A 26786-nucleotide genomic window follows, 5' to 3' on the forward strand; every position below is an offset into this window, starting at 1 on the left:
ATCCCCAACCTAATGCCTCCACCAGAGCCAGACACTCCCAGCCCCCTCCATGCCCAATACCTGGGTCCCAGAGCCGCTGTTGCTGCCACACACGCTTTCATCAGGTGCTGGAGCGGCGTGAGTAGAGTGGCCAGCTATGAGCAGGCACTTTATGCCTGTGCAGAGCAGTCCGGCCGGCTGTGAGCACGTGCTAGAACACCAAGCAGCCCGGCTGGCCATGAGCAATCACTGCAGCGCAGAGCGGCCGGCCAGCTGCACTTTATTCTTTTATAAAATATAGTGGCGGGCCGCAAAAACCTTCAATGCAGCCCTCCAGATGTCTGTTTGACATGCCTGCACTAGGGTGTTGTTGTGAGACACGCAGCCTACAAAAGCTCTCTTAGTACCATGGCAATTTCTCCTTTATGTGTAGTCAGAAATGGACTGATTTTACAAAGGGGGCGTACAAAACAGCACATGAGTGGTAAGAAATGTTTCTACAGGCTGTTTTTAGTATAATTCAGCACTCTGAAGATGAATTGGCAGTCGCTACATAACCTAAGTGATTGAAAAATGTGCTCGTCCAGGGAGTATCTTAGAATAAAAAGTATGGTAGATTTTTTTAAATTGAGAAACAGTGTAAAGTTTTCCCACAAGGAACTAACAGAACCTTGCAGCTGCAATTATTTAAAAAAGAAACAAGGGAAAAAATTCAAATATGTTGTAAACAAGTGTTCCAGCATCTCAGGAAAAAAAAACCCCACACAGTGCTATAGCATTTTTTTTTAGCCATTAAGACCAATAAATTTCAGTAACTCCCATGTGGCTATTCTCTTATACAACTTCCCAACCCCCAAGAATACTAGTAAATTCAAGGAATGTTGCCAGGGTTGTTCAATTTTAGCTAAAGATAGACTAGAAATTTGTTTAAAGAATGAATGGGTCAGTTATCAGTGACTAGAGCAGCTGAAGGCTGGGTACAATTAGCATAATTTGTCAATCTTCACAGTGTTGTCCACAGAATAAAGACTTCTTACAGAGCAGCAGCCTCCAACTTTTGGCACCTTAAAACCAACATGACCTAGAAACAAAAAAACAAAACTCCTCCTCTCCCCAATACCCATCACATTCAACAATAGTACATTATAGTCATGTCAATAGCACCAAGATGTAACTGATAATCAACATTATCTAGAACAATCCTGTTAACATTAGCTATCACTACAGAGATATATAGTGAAATTCTTCCTAAGACTATGCATTTGGTAGAGCAATGCAAGACTAAAAAACCCCCAAAAATAATACACTCATCAACAGAACAGCTGATGTGATGATCAATCCCTGTGTTAAATTAAGCCATTGTAATTTTAATATAATAAAAGTAATAGCTGGATATTACATCTTCATGGTTAATCAAGTTCAGCTTATTAAATAATTTTAGAACATTTCAGAACAATTATTATTCAACTTTTCAGAATGAGATATGTACCTTAATAAACTTTGAAGCCACTGATGTTTTCTTGGAGCACTTTGTCTTAATATTTTATCCAGAGCAGTATATGTGAAGCTACAGTATATGTGTAGGTAAAAATGGAATTCAGAGCATTTGCCTGCCTCACTTCAGCTTATTTCAGAAGAACATTTTGAAAGGAGAACCTATCCTGAACTCGAAATAGGTCTGGTTAGTGCTGTTTACAAGTTCTAACTGGCTTTGGATGAGCAATTTAACAAAACCAAAATGGATGATACAAGGAAATCCAAGCCAAGTTTCATTAAATAAATTTATTTGTTAAAATAATTTAACTCCAAATACAACTGCTGAGTTTGCATCGAGTTCTATGTACAATTCTTGTTTTATTTGAAACATCAAGGTTTAACAATTGACATTGTTACAAAACAATAAATTGTTGCTCCATCTTTAGGTTGCCAGTTGTACTAGAGCTCAACAATTAACTGTGAAATATACTTATTCACCTCTGGGAAACCCCAAATCAATACCGTTAAACCTGGTTCAAAACCCACTGCAATCATTCTTGAGACCTGATGCACAACAATGCAGATAAAAGCCGCCTGCTGTTGTCAAACATATGCTTTGTTGCACACCATTAAAACCTCACCAGTGCTTTGATTCTACACAGGTAAAAAAAAAAAAAAAAAAAAAACCAAACATGCATAACCCACCCCCAATCAAATGGCTGACATCTTTAGGCAACATTCTTCATACAGGAAAGCAAATGCCAGTAGTTTTCCCACAGAAAAGTGATGGCAACTGTAGCACTGGGGTTAGAGAGAGGCTAGTTACTTGTTGGCCAACCCACAACAGAAAGTCACCAAAAGCTGTCTTTGATGCTCTAATAAAAAACCCCAGGTGTAATACTTTTAATCTGATGCTGGTTTAATTTGTTCTGCCTACTTTTAAAAAGCAGGAGAAAACAGTTACTACTACTATCACATCTGAAAAAAATTAAAGTTGCAACACTAAAAAAAAAAGACCAATAAAACTTAAAAATGCTGTTTTTGTAGAAAAGTACAAAACTCTACAAGAACAGCTAAAGAAAACATGGGTCTTTGGATCAAACCATAATATTTTAAGGCATGTTATAAAAAACGTTCACATACTATAATTGGTAGTCTGATCAGGGTACAAAGTAAGAGGTGACCCAAGACCACTGACTTTCTCCAGGTGGCCATCTATCTTGAATGTGGCTCACTTTACTATCCTCTTGCTATCCTTATGCTTTCAAAAATATTTTAGCCAAACGCAACTGTCATTGATTCAAGCTCCACTATATTCACATCAGTGGAAATGCAAATGGTGCACAACTTCCTCCTCAGAATTATACAATAAAGAGAAGAGCATTTTTAGCTTCCTCTGCCCTGCCCCGCGCAATGTTGTGTGATGGTATATGTGTTGCTTAGTCACTACATTTTTCCTTTCCATGTTGCATTTATGTCTCAGAAGTATCTTTTTTTAACTAAAGTTTTCTGTTTAGAATTTTACTTGTGCAATTTTCCTAAATTAAGAATTAATCTGTTTTACATTACACACTTCAATTTAAGCCTTTCATACATATTATTTATACCATTTACTGGTTGCACAGCAATTTTTATAGAAGATCTTAGCATTTTATGCATAGTATTGTTCAACATGCAAGCCAAACAATAATTTGGTATCAAATTTGATGTTTCTGAATGCTCAGGCAGTGGGTCTCAAAAATGGACAAGCTGCCTATTTTATTAACGAATTGTACGGTTTCATTAGATCCTTCTTCCATATAGCTATTATAGGGTGATACTACTGATTCAAGTTTCAAAATTTGATTAAGCAGACACATGGTTAAAATTAGGTGGGAGAAGGTGCAAACACATCAGAGTTTGTAGAAATTAGCTGGAAGGAAAGATCTACATTTCAAGGATTCAAAAAAATCTGAATAGTAGGGCCTCAACATTTATTACACTGAACATCTTTGTTTCCTTTAAAAGGACTAAGGGCAGTGGTGGCTAGTTCTCTTCCATCACTAATATCTCCTTTAGCTGTCACCCACTGAACAAGATTAAAATTGTTACTATAAGAAATTTTGTTAAGCTGTTTTATACTTGAGTTTCTCGTTTCAGAGATTAAGAGCATTTTTAAAGCAGTTCTGCTGTTGGAGGCAAATCTGTCAGAACCAAACTCCAATTACAGCATTTCTGAGGGATACACACACCCAACACATGCACCCATTTTCACTCATTTACACACAAGGAACTACACTGTTACTGCACAAGACTGAGAAACTAATATAATGCATGGCGGTATTTAGACCACAGGCTCAGTGATATTGCATTTTGATGACCAAATTTTAACTATAAAGGTCCAGCTCAAGACAATTGCTCCAACAAATAAAACTTAGACATTTTGATTGAAAACTTTTCTATACTTGATTGTAAGACTTCAGAATAGATAATTCTGTGCCATTAGTCATGCAAATGATAAATACTTCACAGCTAGAAAACTAGAACGCCAGAGCTCGAGCACCTTTGCAAAACAAAATATTTGCTTCCACTATTTGATACCCCAATAATCAGGGCAATCTTTGAATAGCATGTCAGGTAATTACACAAAAAACTTTTTCCTCTCACCCTTACAGGATAACCATAACCTATATTCCTCCTGTGAGCCAAAATGATTTCATATGGTTATTCAAACAAAGTTGCCAACATTAAAGCTATGAAATAGCAAACTTGATTTCCAAAGGTTAGTTAGGGATCACACCAAAAAATACCCAAAACAAAAACAAAAACAAAAAAACCCCCCACCCTTTAGCCCTTAAAGGCAAGAAAGAAATTGTCTTCTTTAGCAAACTTAAAAATGCAGGATGTTCATACTGTCCCATGAGGTTTCTGCAAAAGGGAACATCTGGATGTAACATGGCTTTGTTTTCCTTACAAGATGGTACTAGTTAATCTATTAAAGTGTTCCTTGTTAGTAAGGCTAAACGATTTTTTTCATCACAGTTGCTTCCTCCTGGTTCAGTAAAGTGATAAAGATGTTTCCTGCTTTGTAAACAGAGGGTTTGTTTGGCTTTTTGTCTGACCGAAACCTGAAGTGATCCTCCATTCTTGAGCAGCAAAGTGGAAGATTTAAACATTCCAATGCCATATTATGTTTTTTCACTAGCCATTGGTTTTTCAGATCGTCTCTCTCTTCTTTAAAGTACTGATGCAGTGCTTTCTATTTCACAAGGTGGGATAAAGTGTAGAAATTGCATCAATTTTGAAAAATAACTATATAGGCCTTGTAGATCATATTTGCCTGTAAAACTGTCAGAAGTTCAGATGAAAATAGGATACTTGTTTGTGTAAACTTGGCCTCAAGCAAAAGTACTACTCCTGAATATCGTCACTGAAAGACTTTCCCCTCCTTTTGTGTTTATCAGTATAGACTATGCTAGTTGCATGTGATCTTTGCAGGTCTTCTCTCTATCGCTTTCAATTTTCATCACCAGGAATCTTCTAATTTATGAAACAGCTGTTGCTGACATAATGCAAACACATATAGTTCAACTGAGATCATCCTGTAGATCAACTGATTAGGACATGAAGTTGTAGGTGCACTAAGGGGTACTGGGTGAGAAGTTGTTGTTTAACCCTATTATGTTCAGAGATATTGATTCACTTTCAATGCTCAGCTCTGATTTAATGTTGTTACTTATGAATTATTCCAAGTGACCCACAAACCAGAAAATGAGGCAGACAGTTTTACCACCTTACAAAAATTCTGTAAATTAGGTCCAGGTAGGTCATTTTTAATGCTATTGAATATTACATGCAGAACAGCATGGATCATCTTTGTCTGGCTGAGCTGCATAGTTCATTTGTCTAACGATTTCTGCGAAGAGCTCATCCACCATTGTTTTACTTTTAGCAGAAGTCTCCATAAAAGGACAGCCCCATTCTTCAGCCAGAGCTCTGCCTTCATTCGAAGATACTTCTCTCTCACTCTCCAGGTCCACTTTATTACCAACTAAAATCACTGGCACCTTCTCATACCTATAATGCAAAAAAGGGAGAATTAAGATACCTTAAAATAGACTTATTTCTCCCCAAAAACACTATGTATAAAATGAGAAATAATTCGAAGTCCTTCATCAAAATCTACCTTACAGTTTAAAACGCAAGCTTCCCACCCCCTTGTGCTAGTTCGTTACACCACTCCCCTTCAGTTTTCTTAGTTTTCTAATGAATGTTTCTTAATTTCCTCTCCAGTAAGGAAATCAGTCAGAAACACTTATAACCCTACCTCTTTTGGTGAGGCACAACATTTCATCATACTCCAACACATTCTGGATTAATATTTCAGATCGGCTGGAGTTTCAAGCCTCCCTCTAACTTTAGTTTATGTTCCCTCTCTCCAACATATGATGCACTTACTATTTTTGGTGGGAATGGAGGAATTTCTCATGTATAATTCCCATTCACATCAGTGGGAATCTCAAAAATCCTTTCATGCGTATGTCTACACTGCAGCTGCAGCAAGCCTCCCAGTCCTGGCAGACAGATTCACACTAGCCGAGTTCAAAATAGCATGCTAAAAATAGCCGTAATGTGGACATTACAGCTCCAGAGAACACCACAATCCCCTCTAAGCTGCACGCTTGTGCATGCACACTGAGGAAATTTCTACCCCGCCCACCTCCTAAGCAGAGCTGTGCAGCAGCATTGCAGGAGGCAAGCAGCTGTTCGGGCAGGTAGGCGGCTTCTCCAGCCAGCTAGGGCCGGAGGAACCGCATGACGGGGGAGGTGGCTGCTCTGGCTTGCTGACCAGGGCCAGAGGAACTGCATAGTGGGCAGGTTGCCACTGCGGTTTGGGGCCGCGAGCTGGAGGGAGGGTTGCTGCCACCAGGGGTTAGGGTTGAAGGGATTCTTCATTCCCATTATTAAAACAGAGAAGGAAAGATTAAAAAAAAAATATATCAGAATTGAGAACAGATCCTGGATGTTAAGCCCTCTTGCTGTATATGCTGGATGAATGGATCACTGCCCAAAAATCCATGCCATAAGCAAGTCTGGAGTTAAGAGCTATACTGTATCTTTTATTGTAGCCCTGAAGTGTAGGAGGTATTGTGTAGAATGTACTGGAGGAGAGAAGGTAGGACTATTTACAGTTTGCTTTTATCTGTGCCCAGCTCTGTTGATCACTTCCTGTGTGACTTCAGACAAGTTACTGACTGCTCTATGCCTCAGTTTCCCTGTCTATAACATAGGGATTCTGTGCCTCAAAAGCATCACAGAAGGTTTAGGATGCCAACTTGGTCACTTAATGTGGGCAAAGTGGCATGACACTGCCAGAGCAAAGGGGAAACAGTTATCTGCTACACTGAGTGTCTAATCTCACCTTAGTAGGTCAAACTATGGGCTTCCTCCCCACTGCTAAAGCACCAAATGTATATCCACACCACCCTTGCCCTCAGCTTCATGCACTCACTCCCCCTTGCGCAGAGCTGCAAGAAAGGGGAAGCACAGAGCTACTCCTTTAGCAGGGGAATTCTCCCATGAGTGGGTGCCACAGTGGCACACATCCAAACAAACGCACATGTCCTCATTGTTGGCGCACAAGACAAAACTCACTCTGCTCATAGATGGAAAATCTTGGAGGGAACACTGGAGAAGACTCAAGCTACTCAACCAAGTTCAGACAAAAAAAACCCACACTGAAAAACAGTTATTTAAAGTTGCAAAGGCAAACACTCAAGTTAAGCAGTGCAAGAATAAGGTTGCACAGACAAGTTTAAAATTTGGTTCCCTTATGTGAATGCATTGGGATATTTATATACACTTTAAATTACAAAACTCACAGATTATTTTTCCATGGCACTTCTATTGCACTCAGTGGAATAGATGGATAGTGCTCAATAAAGACAGATACTCAGTGTTTTTTACCCTTATAATTCAGAGTGGGGCCCCCAGTTTATTTGCTGTACAGCACCCAAACCCTGATCTGAATACAGCATTATTCATTTGTAAATTTTTGTTATGTTTAGTTTCTTCAAACATAAGGGAATTTATCTTTGCAACTCCTTGGATGAGGAGTATTAGCCTCATTTTACAGATGAGGAAACATTCAGAGCAATTTAACTGAAGCTCTACAGTGATTCACTGACAGTCAGAATTAGACAAAGAACATCCCAATTCTCAAGCTTGCGCTCATTCTTCAGATGACACTGCCTTACTGCCAGAGGTATTAAGCATCTATAGTTCCCAGTGACTTAATTATGAATGCCCAGCACTTCTGAAAGTCAAGACAGCCAGGGCCTTATGAGAGCTCAGAAAAGGAACATAAAGGCTGTGAAAAGTCTGGTTTAATTGATTTGCTCAGCACTGCATAAACTATGTAGCAAAGGTAGGAACAGAATCTAGTTATCCTGTGTTGCATTCACCTGCCTTAATCAGGAAGCCATTCTTTTACTTCTTACTTTCCCCTGCTTCATTCACTACATGCATCCTGGCACAGTCTGAGAATGAACAGGAGCAGTTAATTACATCATAGCGTTCCCAGATCCTAACCTTAAACCTAAAGTATATCATGTTAATTCTCTAAAGCTCTTTTATTTCTGAGAATTCAAAGTTCTTCAGTTCACAGCTCATAAGAAAGACAATGCTGAGTGGTGTGAAGGAGCCCACTATGACGGAAAAGGCAAGGGTGGCGTCAAAGAGGTAACCCTCTTCATGAGCCTCAGCTGTGAGCAGCAACGGCAGATCTAGGAACTATGCGCCAGTTTCACACTGATGTTTTAAGCCACTCCAGGATGGACTGAATGGGCTTACCACTCCATTAACACAATCACAGCCCAACCCTACCAGATGGCTCCTTCAGCCAAAGCTGCTATAGAGAAGGAGATCAAGGACATGTTAGAGATGGGTATAATTCACCCCTCTGAATGTTCATGGGCCTCTCCGGTGGTCCTAGTCCCCAAACTGGATGGAGAAATCCACTTGTGCGTGGTCTATCTTACGTTAAATGATGTAACTCGCCCAGATGACTATCCAATGTCCTGCACAGATGAGCTATTGGAGGAACTAGGAGATGCCCAGTTCATCTCCATCCCAGACATAACCAAGGGATACTGGCTAGTACCTTTGAATGACTCAGAAAAGGAAAGGTCAACCTTCTTTATAGGTGGGGCTGTATGAATTTAATGTTCTCCCTTTTGGGCTACACAATGCACCCACAACCTTCCAAAGATTTATAGATAATCTGTTGGGGATCTGGATTATGTGGCTATATTCGCTGTTTCATCGGTAGAACACAGAAACACCTCCAAGCTGTCTTCTAGCACGTAAGGGAAGCCGCTGACTATTAAGGCTAGGAAGTGTCAAATAGGCCTAAATAGGGTAACTTACCTGGGACATCAGGTGGGTCAAAGGACTATCAACTCTGTACAGGTTGAAGTAGTGGCTATCCAAAACTGGCCTGTCCCTAAGTCAAAAAAACAGGTCCAATCCTTCTTAGGCTTGGCAGGATATTACAGGGGATTTGTATCGCACTAGTCAGATCTCCGCACCACTGACAAACCTGACCAGAAAAAAAGTAACCAAATGAGGTTAAGTGGACTGAGAAGTGTCAGGAAACTTATAAGCCGCTTAAGGCTGTTCTTATGTCTGATTCTGTCCTAAGGGCCCCAGACTATGACAAACTTTTCTTCGGCACTACAGACACATCAGAGCGTGGTATGGGGGCAGTTTTGATGCAAACAGGGCAAATCAACAATTCCACCCTGTTGTGTTCATCAGTAAAAAACACAGAGGGAAAGCCACTGGTCTATCTCCAAGAAGGAATGCTACACCATTGTATATCCTCTAACCTCTATGACCATATATTTGGGGACAACACTTGTCTGACCATTCTGCTCTTCAGTGGTTTCACAAAGTCAAAGAGACTAATAAGAAATTCCTTCTGTAGAGTTTGGCTCTCCAAGACTTTGACACAGGAGCTCCTGAGATGTGTTGTAACAAAGTGGCTGATGCACTCTTGTGAAAGTTTTCCAGACTAAGCCAATTAATACTCTCCCTATATCTAAGTCATTGTGTTCCATGCATGTGGGAGTATTGTTTAGTTCTTTGTATACTCAGTATTGAGAGTAGTATGTACATATATATTATTAACTATATTTTATTCTAGACCTCCAAGAAGAAATCACAGCTAGTGTGGACCAGCCTTGTCCAGCACCACCTGTGATTTGGGGGAGTATGTAATGGATAGGAGGAGTGCTGGCCAGTACTTGGTAACTAAAGGGTTAAACTCAGGTAGCTAAGGGTGTTGGCAGCTCCCCAGGGCTGCTAGGGTTGCCAGGCTGCATGGCCGTGGGACCGCCAGGGCTCTGTTCCTTGGGGTGTTAGGGCTGCCATAGCTCTGAGACCACAAGGGCAGCCACGGCTCTGTTATGCAGGGCCACTGGGGCTCTGCGCCCCAGCACGACTAGTGTTGCTGCAGCTCCACTGCCCCGGGGTTGCACTCCTGTGTCCTGGGGCCACACATTCTGCCATAGCTCTGCTGCCCCAGAATCAGTGGGGCTCCACTCTGTGGGGCCTCTAGGGCAGCTGTGGCTCAGCTCCCTCCATTGGGGCTAAGAATGTTAAATTTAGATGAATCAACTAATTGAAGTCAATGTAATTGGCATCGACTATTTGATTAGCCGATAAGGAGCCTCCACCTTTGAAATCTGGCAAGAGCCCTGCTGGCTCTTGCTACATTTCAAAGGTGGAAGTGCCGCAGGGAGCAGGGCTAGCAGGGGACTCAAGCAATCCCTCACTGGCCCCACACTCCCTGCTTTTGAAATGTACAAGAGCCCCAGGAGGGCTCTTGTACATTTCAAAAGCAAAGCGCCACTGGGAGTGCAGGACCAGAGGAGGACTGCTTGAGTCCCCAGCTCACCCCAGGCTCTCTGCAGCGCTTCCGCTTTTGAAATGTAGAAAGAACATTTCAAAGGAGGAAGTGCTGCAAGTTCCCCGCTGCACCCCTACCCATTCTAGCCATGGAAATAGTACTGGGGGGGAACCAGCTCTCTGAAATATTTGCATTAATTTCTGTTATAATATGAAATGGGCATTTTAATTGTGGATTGTATCAGTTTATCTGCATTGTTATGGTAATGGTACCACTTGACAACTCCACAACTTCATCTTAAAGTAGACATAAAATTTGAAATTATATACATGCACATGATAAATTAAGAGGGTCCACTAAGTTGACCAAATTGTTGGTGTCTACTGCTTGTCTAAGTTTTCCTCCCTGAACCTAAAAGGTATACCCACAGATCGAAAACGCTACTCAATGACTGAATCCATATCTGAAAAGTTTTATCTAGACTGAGTCTTAGATGTAACAGGCTTATCAAAAGATAAAGTGAAATTTTGTCACAGGAGGAGGTAAGAATGACATACAGCTAGCCTGAGAGCAAAGAGATTCATTTTTTAAAACTCTGAAAATACTCAGCATCAATCAAAAAGAAACTGGCACAGAGTTGAACCAATGTAGCAAATGAAATTAAACAGATCAAAACTGTTTTTGTTTCCTAATTTTATGTTCTATCACTGCAGACAAATCTTTCAGCTTTTCAATAATTCCTTTTTGTCCATATTTCAAAACAGAGCCAAAACACATCCAACTTAGCTATGCAGAAAAAAAAATCTGCAAAAATGTCCAATTTGATCTCGGAACTTAGAGGGTCCCACATTAGCACTGATGGGAGTTAAACTCTGTGACTCTCCCCCAAGATGCTCAGATAGTTGCATAATAGTTCACAAAAAGGCAACATGAGGTCTTTCTAGAGACTGAGTATTCCACGGGTCATCATAATCAATGTAAAATGTGTGTATATATAAATTCCAATACAGATTCATATCTCTTTAAATATTATGGTCTTTAGGCAGGCAGGGCCGGCTTGAAGCCGATTTGCCTGAATCGGGCCCCACGCCCAAGGGGGTCCTGCACCCTGCACCCAGAAACTGAAAAGGTGGCGGCGGTGGTGGCGCACGTGGTTTGTAGTCCGGCCCTGCAGAAAGAGAAGGTAGGGGAGGGGAAAACTAGGAGGAGGTGTGGGAGAGGAAGAGGCTTGTGCAGAGGGGGAAGAAAGGGGAAGGTACCAAGAGACGGGTGCAGGAGAGACAAATGGCAGGGGGTCAAGTGCAGACAATGAGGGCAAAGGCAGGAGGGGAGGTGACAGTGGAAGGGGGGACAGGGTGATGCTGGGAGAGGAGAGGAGAGGGGAAGGGCATTGGGGGCTAGAGGGTGGTGGGGGGTGCTGGGAGAAGGCTTGAAAGAAGGGGTGGGTATGTGAAAGGTGGGGATGGAGCAAGGCTTGTGTGAGAGCACAGGAGCATGAGGGGAATGGGAGCAGAGAGCGGTGAGGGGTTGAGCATCAGGGAAAAAGGAGGCAGAGGCAGTGAGGGAAGGGGGAGGCACGAGGAGGGTGCAGGGCTAAGAGAAGGTGCAGGTGCCAGGGGATTCTGGGGGTGAAGCAGAAGGGCAGACACCTGCCGGGGAGGAACCAGCACCAGAGGAGAGAGGCAGGGCAGGTGTGTAGAGGGAGGTGTTAGAAGAGGGGTAGTTCACATGATCAGAGTGGGGCTACTGGAGGAGTGGGCACAGGGGGGAGAGAAGGGCTGGTGGAGGGGGGCAGGTCGCAGGAGAGCTGAGGGCAGTGAGAAGGGCAGGAGTCAGGACAGCAGAGGAGAGTAAGGAGTTTGGGAGCAGCAGGTACCAGGGGAGATGATGGAGCAAGGAGAGGAGACATGGCAGCAGAGAGGAAAGGGAAAGGTTTATAAAATATTTATTAATAACTTGGTGTGCTGCCCACAGCCAGTTTGTTTGCGCCCTGCAGTGTAGTTTGGGTTTATGTGGGGATCAACCCATGGCCAGCGAGTGGGAGCCAAAACAAAAAAGTAGTCAGTGTAATGATCTTCTGTTGATATGTTTTTAAATTCTTTAAAATGTAAGTAGTTAAATTCTTAAACTGTCATTGCTCATGAAAAGTGCTGTCACATGGGTAGAATCGGGTAAATACTGCATTTTATTAATATCAGCAGAACTGACTTAAATGGGGCCTATGTGTTGTGTAGTCTTGCCTTAATCTTTGTAATTTTCATGCCTGTCAGTATGAGAGAAGCTATTTGTATATATTTGTTTGCAAATGCAACCACACTTAAGTTAAGGCCCTCAGCATGTTCTGTAAGTATCAGTGTGGCCCCTGGGGCTTCCAAAGTTGAGTTGCCTTAGCTCTTCCCTGAAAGGTATCTGTCTAACCTGGTCTTAAATAGCTGCAATTTAAGCCCATTGCTTCTCATCCTAACCTCAGAGGACAAGCAGAACATTTTTTCTTCCTCCTCCTTATGATACTCTTTTAGATACTTGAAAGCTGCTCTCATGTCACTTTTTGGTCTTCTCTTTTCCAAGGTAAAAAAGGCCAATTTCTTCAGCCTTGCCTCATATCTCATGTTCTCTAGACCTTTCATCATTTGTGTCGATCTTCTCTGGACTTTCTCCAGTTTCTCCACGTTTCCTGAAATGTGGCACCCAGAACTGGACATGATGCTCGAGCTGGGGCCTAATGTAGATGGCTCATTCCCTGCATAGGGGACGTGAGACTGAGCGGGTTAATTTCCAATCCTCCTGTTTATTCTTTTCCTAATCCAGGAGGGCACAGTAGTTCTGATGGAGGTTGGAGAGGGGATGGAAGCCAGATCCAAAGTCAATGAACCCTGGGAAGTGGGCCCATTGAAAGGAGACTGGACCTGTGGATGCCTTGGGGGTCAGCAGCAAGGGCCTGCTTTAGGAAGCCCCCTCTTTGGAGGTGAATGTAGCAGCACTGAGACACCACCCAGAAGCAGGCGCCACAGACACTAACTGCAGATTCATGGGACGGCTCTCACAGATCTTGCACATGCCTAAGAGGATAGATCTGCGGGGGAGGGGAGGCAATACTGCTTTTTGATTGGTGAATTTAGAGAGGTCTGCCTCCTCAGTTTCCCTTTCCACCTTCCTTTTTTGTTACAGGTCATCAGAGAATCATAGAGACAATGGAGAGTAGGGCGAGTTCATGACTATGGCTAATGACTGGTCAGAGTGACTAACTATTATCAGCCAGTGGTCTGAATGAGCTATCTACTGCCATCTGTTAATCAACTGTAGGAAAAGGCTTCACGAGCAGACCTTATTTATATAGGCAAACTACTTTGCCACAGAGATCCATAGACACACTTGCTGTGTCAAGGTGATGAATTTTGGCTCTTTTGGGTTGAAATTCACATAAGACTTGGAGCTGGGAGAATGAAATGTTGTTATCCATATTGTATGATTAAAAGGTAAAAGACCTGAACTTAACATGACCTGGCTTAGGTTCTGCCATAACTTGAACACTAAGCAGAGAATAGTGAGTCACATCTAACTGAAAGTCACAGAAGATGGAAACAGGTTTTTCTGGTGGTGTAGAGTCTATTTGGGAGTCCTCAATTATATCTGACACTTTACATCCAGTGTTTAAAGGCAGAGCTGACTAGAATCAACTGAGAGTCCTTGTCTTGTCTCAGTGATCGCTTGAGCAAAAATCATTGATAAAATCTTGTGTAGACTGACCTTGGACTCAACATGCAGGCAGTGTGTTGAAGGGTAGTGCAAAGGAGGCAGTGGTGGTGGTGAGATACCATGTTACCTAGTGAAATCATTGGTGCTGAAATCACTAAGGACTGGAATTTGACCACAGAACTGACACTTTCTTAACAAAGACTCCATATTTGCTATTTAAAAAGTAAATCAATGTAAAAAAAACGGCAACGCTCTCTGGTAACTTTTAAAAAATCAAACTTTAAACTTTATTGAAAAAATTGGATAGTTTGCAATTGAAAATATTTGACCTACACTTAAGGCAACTGATTTAATTTTGTGTAAAATTTTGCATAATAAAGGATGGCTTTTTTTGAAAATGTTCAACTATATTGGATATACATTTTGATCAGATCTACTTCTGATATGATATTTGTGTGTGGTTGTGGTTTGTTGTGTGGGGGGGTTTTTTTTTGCTCAACAAAAAATCCGGGGGGGGGGGGGAGGGGTCTGCCAAAACTGTTTGAATCAGGCCCCTCACTTCCTAAAGCCAGCCCTGTAGGCAGGTTGCTGAGAGGTGACATACATCTGTTCCTTTCAAGCAGAAGGTAAATGATACCTATCTCCAGGGCTGTAACCAGGATGGGGCAAGTGGGGCTCATAACCAGGGGCGCAAAGGTACAATGAGTAAAAATAATAAGCTGCAAAAGGGTGCAACAAGTGCTAACCTAAGGAGAGAGGGGCATAATTAATATTTTGCCCCAGGCACAAAAATACCTAGTTACAGCGCTACCTATTTATCTGTCTGGCCATTGTATAATGCATGCCTCGCACTGTGTGCTCATTTGAATGCTGAGCCAGCTGCAATTAAGAGATTGTGAAAACTACAAGGGAGGAAATTCACAGGAAGAAAAACAGGATGGGGGTATCCTGTTCATGAATAAAGACAAAGTATTTGTTTCCCATATCTCTGAATGCAAAGACATGTTGAATCTTTCACCTAGGAGGAAAACTGATAGTGTGCATGTCTCATGAGAGAACGGTCAACAGCTCCTGGATATGAGGTAATAAAAACCCCATGGCACCAAGTCTCAGAGCCCAGGTCTGCTAGCTAACTTAGGCTCATGGGGATCACCGTGCAAGGCTATTAAAATAGTGTAGATATTTGGACTCAGGCTGGAGTCTGAGCTCTGGGACTCTCCACCTTCGCAGGGTTGCAGAGCCTGGATTCCAGCCTAAGCCATAATGTCTACACAGCAATTTTACATGCTGCAGCCCAAGCCCTGAGAGACAACACCAGCTGACCTGAGCAGCTGCAACTGTACCCTTAGTATTATTCAATCAACCTCTTACAGTGTTCAGCTTCCAAAAAGTATTGTGGGGAGGGGAGAATCCAAGTCCCTGGTTCTAGAGCAGTCTTCACAAAAACCACTATAAGATGCAATAGGACTTCTTGTTGTTTTTACAAAAACCACTGACACTCCTGACAATTCTCGCATCAGCCTTATTTCCTTGTGTCACATACAACTCAATAGTCCAGGAAAAGAGGGAAGAAGTGTCCTTTTAAATCATTTCTCAGCTGGGAACATGCCCTCTCTAGTCCAGTACTATAGAACCTCAGGGTTATGAGTAACTGCCTTCCCACTGAGTTTGTAACCCTAAAAACATTGTGGTTGTTTTTCTAAAAGTTCACTGCAGGTTGACCTCTTAGCCTGGCACACTCTGGTCCAGCAACATCTGTGGTCTGGCATGATTTTAGTTAGCTGGATAGCCACTTATCATGGGTGTGGCCATGTTCCCTCGGTCCCATAAAGTTTGTTTACAGCCACCAGTCCTGGCTCAGTATTCTGTGCTATTATTTACCTCAAAATTTACTCTAAGAGTCTTAAGAGCTGAGTAAACAGTGGAAATGTTAGCAATGCTGCTCGACAATATTGATCTACTGCGGTTTGGTACCAGCGAAGCCCCAAGGGTGATGGTCTAGAGAGGTTCAACTAGTACTGAACACTGACTTCAGATGATCAGTCTTCCAGATGAGAACCTTGACAAGCTCTTTATCTCCAAACTCTTTATTGCTTTTGATAAATTCTCTGTAGCGCTTTCATTCTGAATAAATACTACTTTGCTTTATGCAAGCTAGCTAGTCACTTGTTAAACCTGCCGCTGTTCTGCAAAACACAGTATAGTAGGGGCTGTGCAGAGGTCAAACCTGCTGAAATAATCACGTGAATTCCAGCAGTCTGTAGCCTAAGTCTGGACTGACAGGATAGCAGGATCCTGCCAGAAACTTATATGCAGCTCCATCTAGGAAACTATGAGAAAGTGGGGATGGGATGTGTGGGAGTCAGAGGTGTAGTTATCTCAAGAACTGATGGACTACTATTAATCTTTTTGGAAGAGTCAGTGAATACAGCCACCTAATTATATGTAGTTCTAAATTAAACAGAATAGAACAAATTAAGTTTTAATTATTTTATACTAAATTAGAGTTGATTATAGTCAACGTATTTTTGTTTTCAGTTGGGTTGCTGAGACAGGCTATAAGCAATGCCAGAACTAGCTGCAATTATGTACATACACTGTTGGCAAACCGATGCCTTGGCATTGTATTTATTATGCAAAGTAAACAGTATAGGAACTCTTCCAATCAAGAGGACATGGAAGAGAAAATTTAGTGATATATTACTGTTACTCCCCAATTGCTACTATAAGCACTCTTGCATGAAAGCACTCACAAGTTGCCCTGTTTTTGGACAAATGCAGAAAGGAAAAATACTCAAATAGCCTTAAACAAGGAATTTCTTCAAAATTATGTTGTGTAACGGCAGCAGAGAGCTCATGTGTTCAGTTATAAAAAGCAGTAAACTACTTGCAGAACTTTCTAGACTCTGAATTACATAATCTGTAGATTATTTGCAGTTACCTCAGGTTTGGAGTCACCTCTCTAAAAATTCTCACAAAGGCTATTTGTGCTTTGTAAGAGCCCTCAGCACTGGGTAGCTTCTGTTTTGGACTGACTACTGCACCACCAACTAGATATCACTACACTTGTGGCTTCTCCAGCAGCAGCAGATGGATGAGGACGACAACACCAAAGAATTACTAGAGGATTTTCTTGAAGCAGCGTGACATAATGCAGCATTGTTTCTGGGCTCAGGTAACCAGAACTGATTGACAGGAGAGGATTGTTTGCAGGTCTCTGCTGACCACAGTTGTAACAGAGTTTTAGGATGGCAAAGGCAGCTTTGAGGTCTGTGCTGAACTGACCCTGTTTCTGCAGTGATAATGCACAAGTACATATAGTTTCTGGTAGCAATGATCAATTGCTTCTCAGTGCGTATCTGGAAACTGACCACACACAACTGTTACCAGCCCGCTGCTAATTCAATATGGGGAAGATTGACTGTTGGGGCCATGTCACAGAATCCCACAACTCAATGGGACTTCAAGAGGTCATCAAGTCCAGTCTCCTGCCCTGATGGCAGGACTTAGCACCATCTACATCAGGCCTGGGAAAAAACAGCCCGTGGGCCAGATGCGGTCCACCAAGCAACCAGATCTGGCCTGCGGGCACTGTGGGGAGCCCCAGCCAGTCTCCATGCTTGCCTTGCACTACCCATATGCCTCTCAGCAAAGCAGCTGCCATGCCATTTCTCTTTAAAAACTGTGAGCCCAGAGTGGAGGGGAGAAGGCACTGCCCCCCAGCACAAACCCATTGTCTGGTTTCTGGCCAGAAATTGGCCAATGGAAGCTGCCTGTTTGAACAGGCAGACACAAAGCACCATGCCTTCTCCCCCCCCCCCCCCCGCCTAACCTTACCTTCAGCTTGTAGTTATTCAAACATGCACATGGCCCTGCAGCCTGTGCGAGGGTGGGGCAGGCTCCTTGTCTGCCTGAGAAATGTGGTGGGCTACTGGTCGGGAGTCTCACAGGTAAGTCTTCCAGCCAGAGGCTGCCTCTGGAACCCCAGCCCCTCCCTTCCCAAACTCTCTGGCCCCCACCCCTCTGGTCAGAAACCCGCAACCACTCGGACACTTCTCTGAATTAAAGTTACTTTAAATTATCTGATGAGTGGTTGGCCACTCCAGTGCTCCAGGTCACAACTGCCTCCTCCATTCAACCTCCCTCCCAGGCCCCATTCTCCCTCACAATCCCTTCTGCACCCAACCTCCATCCCAGACCCCACACTTCCTCCATTAATATCATGGAAGATTGCAGCTCTTGGCCACTTTCCAAAATCTTGGAGTGCCTACCCCATCAAAAATTATTGCTCACCCCCATCAAGATCATCCCTGACAGATCTCTGCCTAACCTGCTCTTTATGTATATACAACGGTCAAGATTCCACAACTTCACTGGCCAATGTATTCCAGTGCTTACCTACCCTGACAGTTAAGAAGTTTTGCCTAATATCCAACCTAAACCTCCCATGCTGCAATTTAAACCCATTGCTTCTTGTCTATCATGAGAGGTCAAAGACAATTTTTCTCCCTCCTCTTTGAAATACCCTTTTAGCTCTGAGCTATCATAAAAAAGGTACTGCTGAACTAGGTCATAAAACTTGGTAATGCTCATGAGATTGTTGATTGATTTGGATGCAGTGGGCTCTGAACTAAAGATGTTAAGGACTAGTTGACTAGTCAACTCCTCCCCTTGATGCCTCTATCAGATAGAGGCAGCAATGGGAGGATGGAAGAGTGGGTACTTCAAGGACATATGGAGCCTGGGGTCAGCTTAGTGCAGCGCTACTTTGAAACGCCGAGGTGGCGTTTCAAAGGGACAGCACCACATGGAGCCCGGGATCAGCTGTGTGGCACTACCCCTTTGAAATGCCACTCTGGCATTTACATGGAGCCTGGGGTCAGCTGGGGAGTCCTCAACTGACTGTGGGCTCTGCATGGCATTTCAAAGCAGCAGCACAGCATGGAGCTGGGATTAGCAGGGAACTCTGAGCTGACCCCAGGCTCCTTGAGGGTGCTTCTGCTGGGGACTCTTATTTTTGTACTTTACACCCAAAAGTTTAATCGCCAGCCCAGCTACAATTAAGGTGTTGAAACAAATGTGTTGCAATGGTAGAAAAAATGGTAGAAAACTGTAGGTAGTGGGGGTACTTATAGTTTTTTGGTTTTTTTAAATGGGTACTTTATAAAAAAAAAAAAGGTTGAAAAACACTGCCCTAGCTAATGAAACCATTTACAAGGGACTTGGACAGAAGAAGGGAACTGTTTAACTATCTCCTCCATAGTTGCAAAATGACAGTGGAGCATGTATTGGAGCATCTCAAAACTAGACACTGTGGTCTTATGGCTAAAACAAGACTCACAGAGAACAAACTTGACTTGAATAATAAGTGCATGTTGTATTTTATACAATATTGATAAAAGTGAGGGAGAATGTTTTAACAGTGGGTGGAAGGCTAAGGTACAGCCACCTGCTTAGCAGTAATGAGTACCCCTCAGGGTATCCATAAGAAATTGTAAGTCACCAGGCAATGTTGTCAGGATTCTATTTTGTTTTTCCTTTGAGTCTGAAATCTGAAAATGTGGAGTGGTTAACTGCAATGGTATATGCCTTTGTATTGTGTGTACAGTAGGTACTTTTATGTGTGACAGAAGTGCCATGTTGTTGCACTCTGTATCTTGTCTACACCTTTATACTTTTGTAAGAACTGACAACCTGTGAAAATGTTCGCTTGTACCATGCATGCACTGTAGATTCTTCATGACTAATGGCTTTTATTGCTCAAGTTATGCCAGTACACAAGCCAAAAGTGAAATAAAAAAATTGCTTCTGCATCTTTTGCTAACAGTGATTGTAAAAACATGAAAAACTGATTTAAACTGAAAGTGTCTGAAATTCAATTCAGTGCACTGGAGGGTGGTGGTTAGCACAAAAGAATGGGTGGGGGCTCCTATGCACAAGTGAGTGAATGCCTTTCTTTTACCTGTCTTTTCTGTGGTTGAGTGTCAGGGGTCAAACTGCAGGGTGCACTAGATGCTTTGATTATACGAGGCTCCAATGTAATGATTTTCTCCCCGTCCTGTGCCCATCCCCTAGGAATGGGGTCGGGGGGGGCACAACTACAGGGCAACAGCAGGAAATACATGGTATTTCCCAATACACAGTATTATCCTGAGGCTGTGGAACATGGTTGGATTCTACAGGGTTGGAGGGCTGCACTCTGACAGAGCATTGTGTCCAGGTATTGCCTCTATCCAATGTTCTTGCACTTCCTCATCTTTGGTAGTACTAACACTGTCCTGGGGCTCTTCAACACTGTCACTCCCCCAGACATCTAAAATGCTCTCCAGGTCTCCATGGTTTTAATTGTCCTCCTCCCCAAGTCTATAACAAGGACTGTAAGGCATTCCTGCCTCAGCCCTCAGCCTTTTCTTCCCCCTCAGATTGGACAGCTGCTCAGCCACTGATCAAGATCCTGTATTGAAGAGACTTGCTACTGCAAGAACTGTGGATGGGGAAGTAAATAGAAAACCAGTGCTTATTGTTCATAGTACCAGGGCTTGACAAACCGAGGCAAAATCTACTTGCCAGCCCCGCACTGCGCATGAGCAAGACCCACATTGCGCGTGCGTGCGCCGCCAATAAAAGGGGCAACTGGCTGAAATCAACTCGCTACGGGCGAGCCCTGCATATTACATTTATTTCCACAAAAATAACAAAAGAGAATTAACACAGAGCTATTTTAATTCCATGCTATGAAGTTCCCCCAGACACCTGAGAGGAGGTCAGTAGGGTATGCATCAGGGTTACATGGGGACATTAAGCTTTATGTTATCAGTTTGGTATTGAGGTTTATTAAATTAAATCTTAAATCAGAACTACCCTCAGCAGAAGCGATGAACTACCACAGTCCTTCAGATCTCTTTTATAAACTTTACACAAAGCAATGCACCCAGGTATGGGCTACATACCCTCACAGTTGCCAGTATGGAGGGCAAGACTAGGATCATAGAATACTAGGACTGGAAGGGACCTTGAGAGGTCCCTCATGACTGGACCAAGTACTGTCTAGAAGACCATCCCTGATAGATATTTATCTAGCCTACTCTTAAATATCTCCACAGATGGAGATTCCACAACCTCCCTGGGCAATTTATTCCAGTGTTTAACCATCCTGACGGTTAGGAACTTTTTCCTAAGGTCCAACCTAAACCTCCCTTGCTGCATTTTAAGCCCATTGCTTCTTGTTCTATCCTCAGAGGCCAAGATGAACAAGTTTTCTCCCTTTTCCTTTTGACACCCTTTTAGTTACCTGAAAACTGCTATCATGTTCCCCCTCAATCTTCTCTTTTCCAAACTAAACAAAGCCAGTTCTTTCAGCCTTCCTTCACAGGTCATGTTCTCTAGACCTTTAATCATTTTTGTTGCTCTTCTCCGGACCTTCTCCAATTTCTCCACATCTTTCTTGAAATGCGGTGCCCAGAACTGGACACAATACTCCAACTGGGGCCTAACTAGCACAGAGTAGAGGGGGAAAATGACTTCATGTCTTGCTCACAACATACCTGTTAATGCATCCCAGAATCATGTTTGCTTTTTTTGCAACAGCATCACACTGTTGACTCATATTTAGCTTGTGGTCCACTATAACCCCTAGATTCCTTTCTGCTGTACTCCTTCCTAGACAGTCGCTTCCCATTTTGTATGTGTGAAACTGATTGTTCCTTCCTAAGCGGAGCACTTTGTATTTGTCTTTATTAAACTTCATCCTGATTACCTCAGACCATTTCTCCAATTTGTCCAGGTCATTTTGAATTATGACCCTATCCTCCAAAGCAGTTGCAACCCCTCCCAGCTTGGTATCATCTGCAAACTTAATAAGCGTACTTTCTATGCCAATATCTAAATCGTTGATGAAGATATTGAACAGAGCCGGTCTCAAAACAGACCCCGCGGAAACTCACTTGTTACACCTTTCCAATAGGATTGAGAATCATTAATAACTACTCTCTGAGTATGGTTATCTTGCCAGTTATGCACCCACCTAAGTTACATTTGCCTAGTTTATTGATAAGAATATCATGCGAGACCATATCAAACGTCTTACTAAAGTCTAGGTATACCACATCCACTGCTTCTCCCTTATCCACAAGACTCGTTATCCTATCAAAGAAAGCTATCAGATTGGTTTGAAATGATTTGTTCTTTACAAATCCATGCTGGCTGTTCCCTATCACCTTACTACTTTCTAAGTGTTTACAGATGATTTCCTTAATTACTTGCTCCATTATCTTTCCTGGCACAGAAGTTAAACTAACTGGTCTGTTGTCTCCTGGGTTGTTCTTATTTCCCTTTTTATAGATGGGCACTGTATTTGCCCTTTTCCAGTCTTCTGGAATCTCTCCTGTCTCCCATGATTTTCCAAAGATGATAGCTAGTGGCTCAGATACCTCCTCTAGCAGTTCCTTGAGTATTCTAGGATGCATTTCATCAGGCCCTGGTGACTTGCAGGCATCTAACTTTTCTAAGTGATTTTTAACTTGTTCTTTTTTTATTTTATCTTCTAAACTTACTCCCTTCCCACTAGCATTCACTATGGGTACGTCTAGACTACATGCCTCCGTCGACGGAGGCATGTAGATTAGCCAGATCGGCAGAGGGAAATGAAGCCGCGATTAAAATAATTGCGGCTTCATTTAAATTTAAATGGCTGCCCCGCTCTGCCGATCAGCTGTTTGTCGGCAGATCGGGGCAGTCTGGACGCGCCGCGCCGACAAAGAAGCCTTTCTTGATCGGCACAGGTAAACCTGGTTTCACGAGGCATACCTGTGCCGATCAAGAAAGGCTTCTTTGTCGACACGGTGCGTCCAGACTGCCCCGATCTGCCGACAAACAGCTGATCGGCAGAGCGGGGCAGCCATTTAAATTTAAATGAAGCCACGATTATTTCAATCCTGGCTTCATTTCCCTCTGCCGATCTGGCTAATCTACATGCCTCCGTCGACGGAGGCATGTAGTTTAGACATACCCCAAGTTAGGCATTCCTTTATCAGACTTCTCAGTGAAGACCGAAACAAAGAAGTCATTAAGCATCTCTGCCATTTCCAAGTTTCCTGTTACTGTTTTTTCCTCCTCGCTGAACAGTGGGCCTACCCTGTCCTTGGTCTTCCTCTTGCTTCTAATGTATTTATAAAACGTCTTCTTGTTTCCTTTTATTACTGTAGCTTGTTTGAGCTCATTTTGTGCCTTTTCCTTTCTAATCTTGCCCCTGCATTCCTGTGTTGTTTGCCTATATTCATCCTCTGTAATTTGTCCTAGTTTCCATTTTTTAATAGGACTCCTTTTTTATTTTTAGGTCATGCAAGATCTCGTGGTTAAGTCAAGGTGGTCTTTTGCCATATTTTCTATCTTTCCGACACAGCGGAATAGCTTGCTTTTGGGCCCTTAATGTCCCTTTGAAAAACTGCCAACTCTCCACAGTTGTTTTCCCCTCAGTCTTGATTCCCATGGGACCTTACCTATCAGCTCTCTAAGCTTCCCAAAATCCGCCTTCCTGAAATCCACTGTCTCTATTTTGCTGTTCTCCCTTCTACCCTTTCTTAGAATTGTGAACTCTATGATTTCATGATCATTTTCACCCAAGCTGCCTTCCACTTTCAAATTCTCAACCAGTTCCTCCCTATTTGTTAAAATCAAATCTAGAACAGCTTCCCCCGGTAGCTTTTTCAACCTTCTGAAATAAAAAGTTGTCACCAATGCAGTCCAAGAACTTATTGGATAGTCTGTGCCCCACTGTATTATTTTCCCCAAAATATATCTGGATAGTTGAAGTCCCCCATCACCACCAAATCTTGGGCTTTGGATGATTTTGTTAGTTGTTTAAAAAAAGCCTCATCCACCCCTTCCACCTGGTTAGGTGGCCCGTAGTAGACTCCTAGCATGACATCGTCCTTGGTTGTTTTTTTTTTACCCCCGTTAGCCTAACCCAGAGACTCTCAACACTTCCGTCTCGTATGTCCATCCTATGGAGGTGAATCTTTGGCTGCAAAGATGGTGTCGCCAGGAGGCGATATGGATAAGACACTGGATTAGTGCTCATGTGAATCCAAGATCATAGATCAACACAGAGGCAAAGAAGAATCATACTTACTACTTCAGTCCAGCAGCTTAGGCTAAAGTGGAAGCTGCAAGGTACCTTAAGGCTTGCAAAGCCTACCTCTCAGACTGAAGGTTAATTTCTTCCTCCTCTTCCCTAGCCACAATCCTGAAATTCTGGTTTCATATGTATTTTAGGCATTTCACGCTATATGAATTAGGGATGTAAGCGACTAGTCGCTTCCTTCCCCCCGCCCCCCTTTGCTGCCTCTACCAGCTTAAAAGGCTGGTTCTCCCCAGCACCATCTCTGCGGGGGGCAGGGGAGGCAGAGGCATCCCTAATGCTGTGCCTGTCCCTTTGAAATGTACAAGAGCCACAGTAGCCCTTGTATATTTCAAAGGGAAAGGAACTGGAGTGGGGATCTAAGCAGTCAAGGGCAGCGCTTGCAACATTTCAAAGGGAAAGACACAGTAGGAGAGCAAGCACTCCTAGATCAACTAATCGAGTAGTCAATATTCCATCGACTACTCAATTAGTTGATTAATCAAAATTTAACATCCCTACTATGAATCCAAATTTGTATAAAGAACAGCGTTCTTTTAGATACTTTTCTAAAGCAATTTAGTTTAACTTCCCTTACACGTTCTTTTTCTACAAGTCTATGAATCATGCTTGACTATTTTATTTCAATGCAATGTTGCAATGCAGCATCCAATACAACTGTGACAGAGTAGCCCTGCCATGCATTTCCTTCTATCTCCATATTAAATACCATGCCCACACATGTGGTATCATTTGAGACACCTATTTCCCATCACAAGAAGTCTGCTTCAAAAATGCCTCCTTTTACACACAATTTTGGATGCAATACTTCAAAGGAATTCAAGGCATAACAAGACCATGGCACACTAGTTAAAGGCAAAAGATGACCAATAGGCTTTATACTATTCTAGTTTTGGGTGTTTGCTGTCAAGTGTGAAGTGGAGGCAGGAGCAGGTCTTTGACAGGCTCGTAATATTAACTGTACATTTGGAAATTTGTAACAATATCAAGCCTTTCTATTAAATTAATTTAAAAACAAATATTATTTAGTCACCTAATTGGTAAATTCTTGGTTTATAGTATTAATCTGTCCAGCAGTTAGTTACACAAGTAATAGCATAAAAATTTAGCCTTGTACAGATATAAACGTTGTATCATTATATGAAGATATCCAGGGACATAAAATGAATATCAGTACATCTGAAAGGTTTTTCCAGGAACTTTACCAATGAAAGAAGCAGCACTGCTGTTTGCAGCAGTGAGTACACAGCACAGGTAGCTCCCCCAACGTGATTGTGCAGGCCTGGGAGCTGTACAATGATGGAGGCACCAGACTCATATCTGTCCCTGGTATCTGTCCAAGGCCATGCGAGTGTGTGCAAACAGCTTGCATGCTCTCAGACAGATTTAACAGAACTAACTGGAGCTCTATGCTTAACAATTATTTTTATCTTTATATCAGTTTATTCAAGCTATAAAATAAACAAAGGAAAAATACTGGTTAATATGCAAAACAGAAAAGTGTTCTCTAATTTAAAGTATTCTCTAAAAACAACTATTCAAAGGCATAAGCTTCATTAAAAAGCAATTACAAGAAAGACGAGCAGACAGCATTGTAAGCCTGTTCCAAACTTCAAAGTGAAAATGTTCTCATGCTCCTTTAACAAAGTTAAAAACACAAAGTCACTCCTACTACAAAACTCATTTAAAACTGTTCTAATAGGATTTTCTTTAGCCCATTAAAACTACACTTTTATAATCTTTAAGCATAGACCCGACCATTAATTCAAAACCTACTTAGCAGCAACACCTGTCTTATAAAGGATTATAATTTAGGAACTGCAGTGTCACATCATTAAATTAGAACTATTTAGAATAAGAGTACTTAGGGTTTTTTTTCCACATGGAGGGTATGTCTAGACTGCACCCCTCTGATGGCAGTGGGATGTAGATTAGGCTGGGCGAAATTGCTAATGAAGCGGGGATTTAAATATCCCGCACTTCATTAGCATAAAAATGGCCACCGCTTTTTTCCAGCACAGAGCTTTGTTGGAGAAAAGTGGCAGTCTAGAGGCTATCTATCGCTAAAGAAAGCTTTTTCTGATAGATCCTGTATACCTCATAAGGAATCTATCAGAAAAAGCTTTCTTTAGCGATAGATAGCCTCCAGACTGCCGCTTTTCTCCAACAAAGCTCCATGCCGGAAAAAGCGGCGGTCATTTTTATGCTAATGAAGTGCAGGATATTTTAAATCCATGCTTCATTAGCAATTTCACCCAGCCCAACCTGCATCCCTGTGCTGGCAGAGGGCGTGCAGTCTAGACATACCCGGAGATGGCAACTTTCCTTTTTTGGTAGGAAAGTGTCTCTGCTCTGGGGCTGTGTCTACATTGGCACCCTTTTCCGGAAAAGGGATGCTAATGAGACAAGTCGGAATTGCAAATGCCGTGGGGGATTTAAATATCCCCCGCGGCATTTGCATGAACATGGCTGCCGCTTTTTTCCGGCTCGGGGCTTTGCCGGAGAAAAGCGCCAGTCTAGACGGGATCTTTCGGAAAATAAAGCTTTTTCCGGAGGATCCCTTATTCCTCTTAAAATCAGGAATAAGGGCTCTTCTGGAAAAGGCTT

General features: G+C 42.6%; 1 protein-coding gene across 1 annotated transcript in view; it reads right to left on the minus strand.

Annotated features, from left to right (window-relative positions):
• Positions 1 to 1746: 1746 nt before the first annotated feature.
• The window catches only part of RAP2A (RAP2A, member of RAS oncogene family), a 32243-nt gene continuing 7203 nt past the window's right edge, over positions 1747 to 26786 (minus strand). Inside the window, exon 2 of the mRNA XM_075918802.2 lies at positions 1747 to 5511. Within this exon, the coding sequence (XP_075774917.1) occupies positions 5274 to 5511 (238 nt within the window). The 3' untranslated portion in view covers positions 1747 to 5273. The remainder of the gene's footprint in view (positions 5512 to 26786) is intronic.

The sequence above is a fragment of the Pelodiscus sinensis genome, chromosome 1 (genome assembly GCF_052426305.1).
Source record: "Pelodiscus sinensis isolate ZL-2025 chromosome 1, ASM5242630v1, whole genome shotgun sequence".
NCBI lineage: Eukaryota > Metazoa > Chordata > Testudines > Trionychidae > Pelodiscus > Pelodiscus sinensis.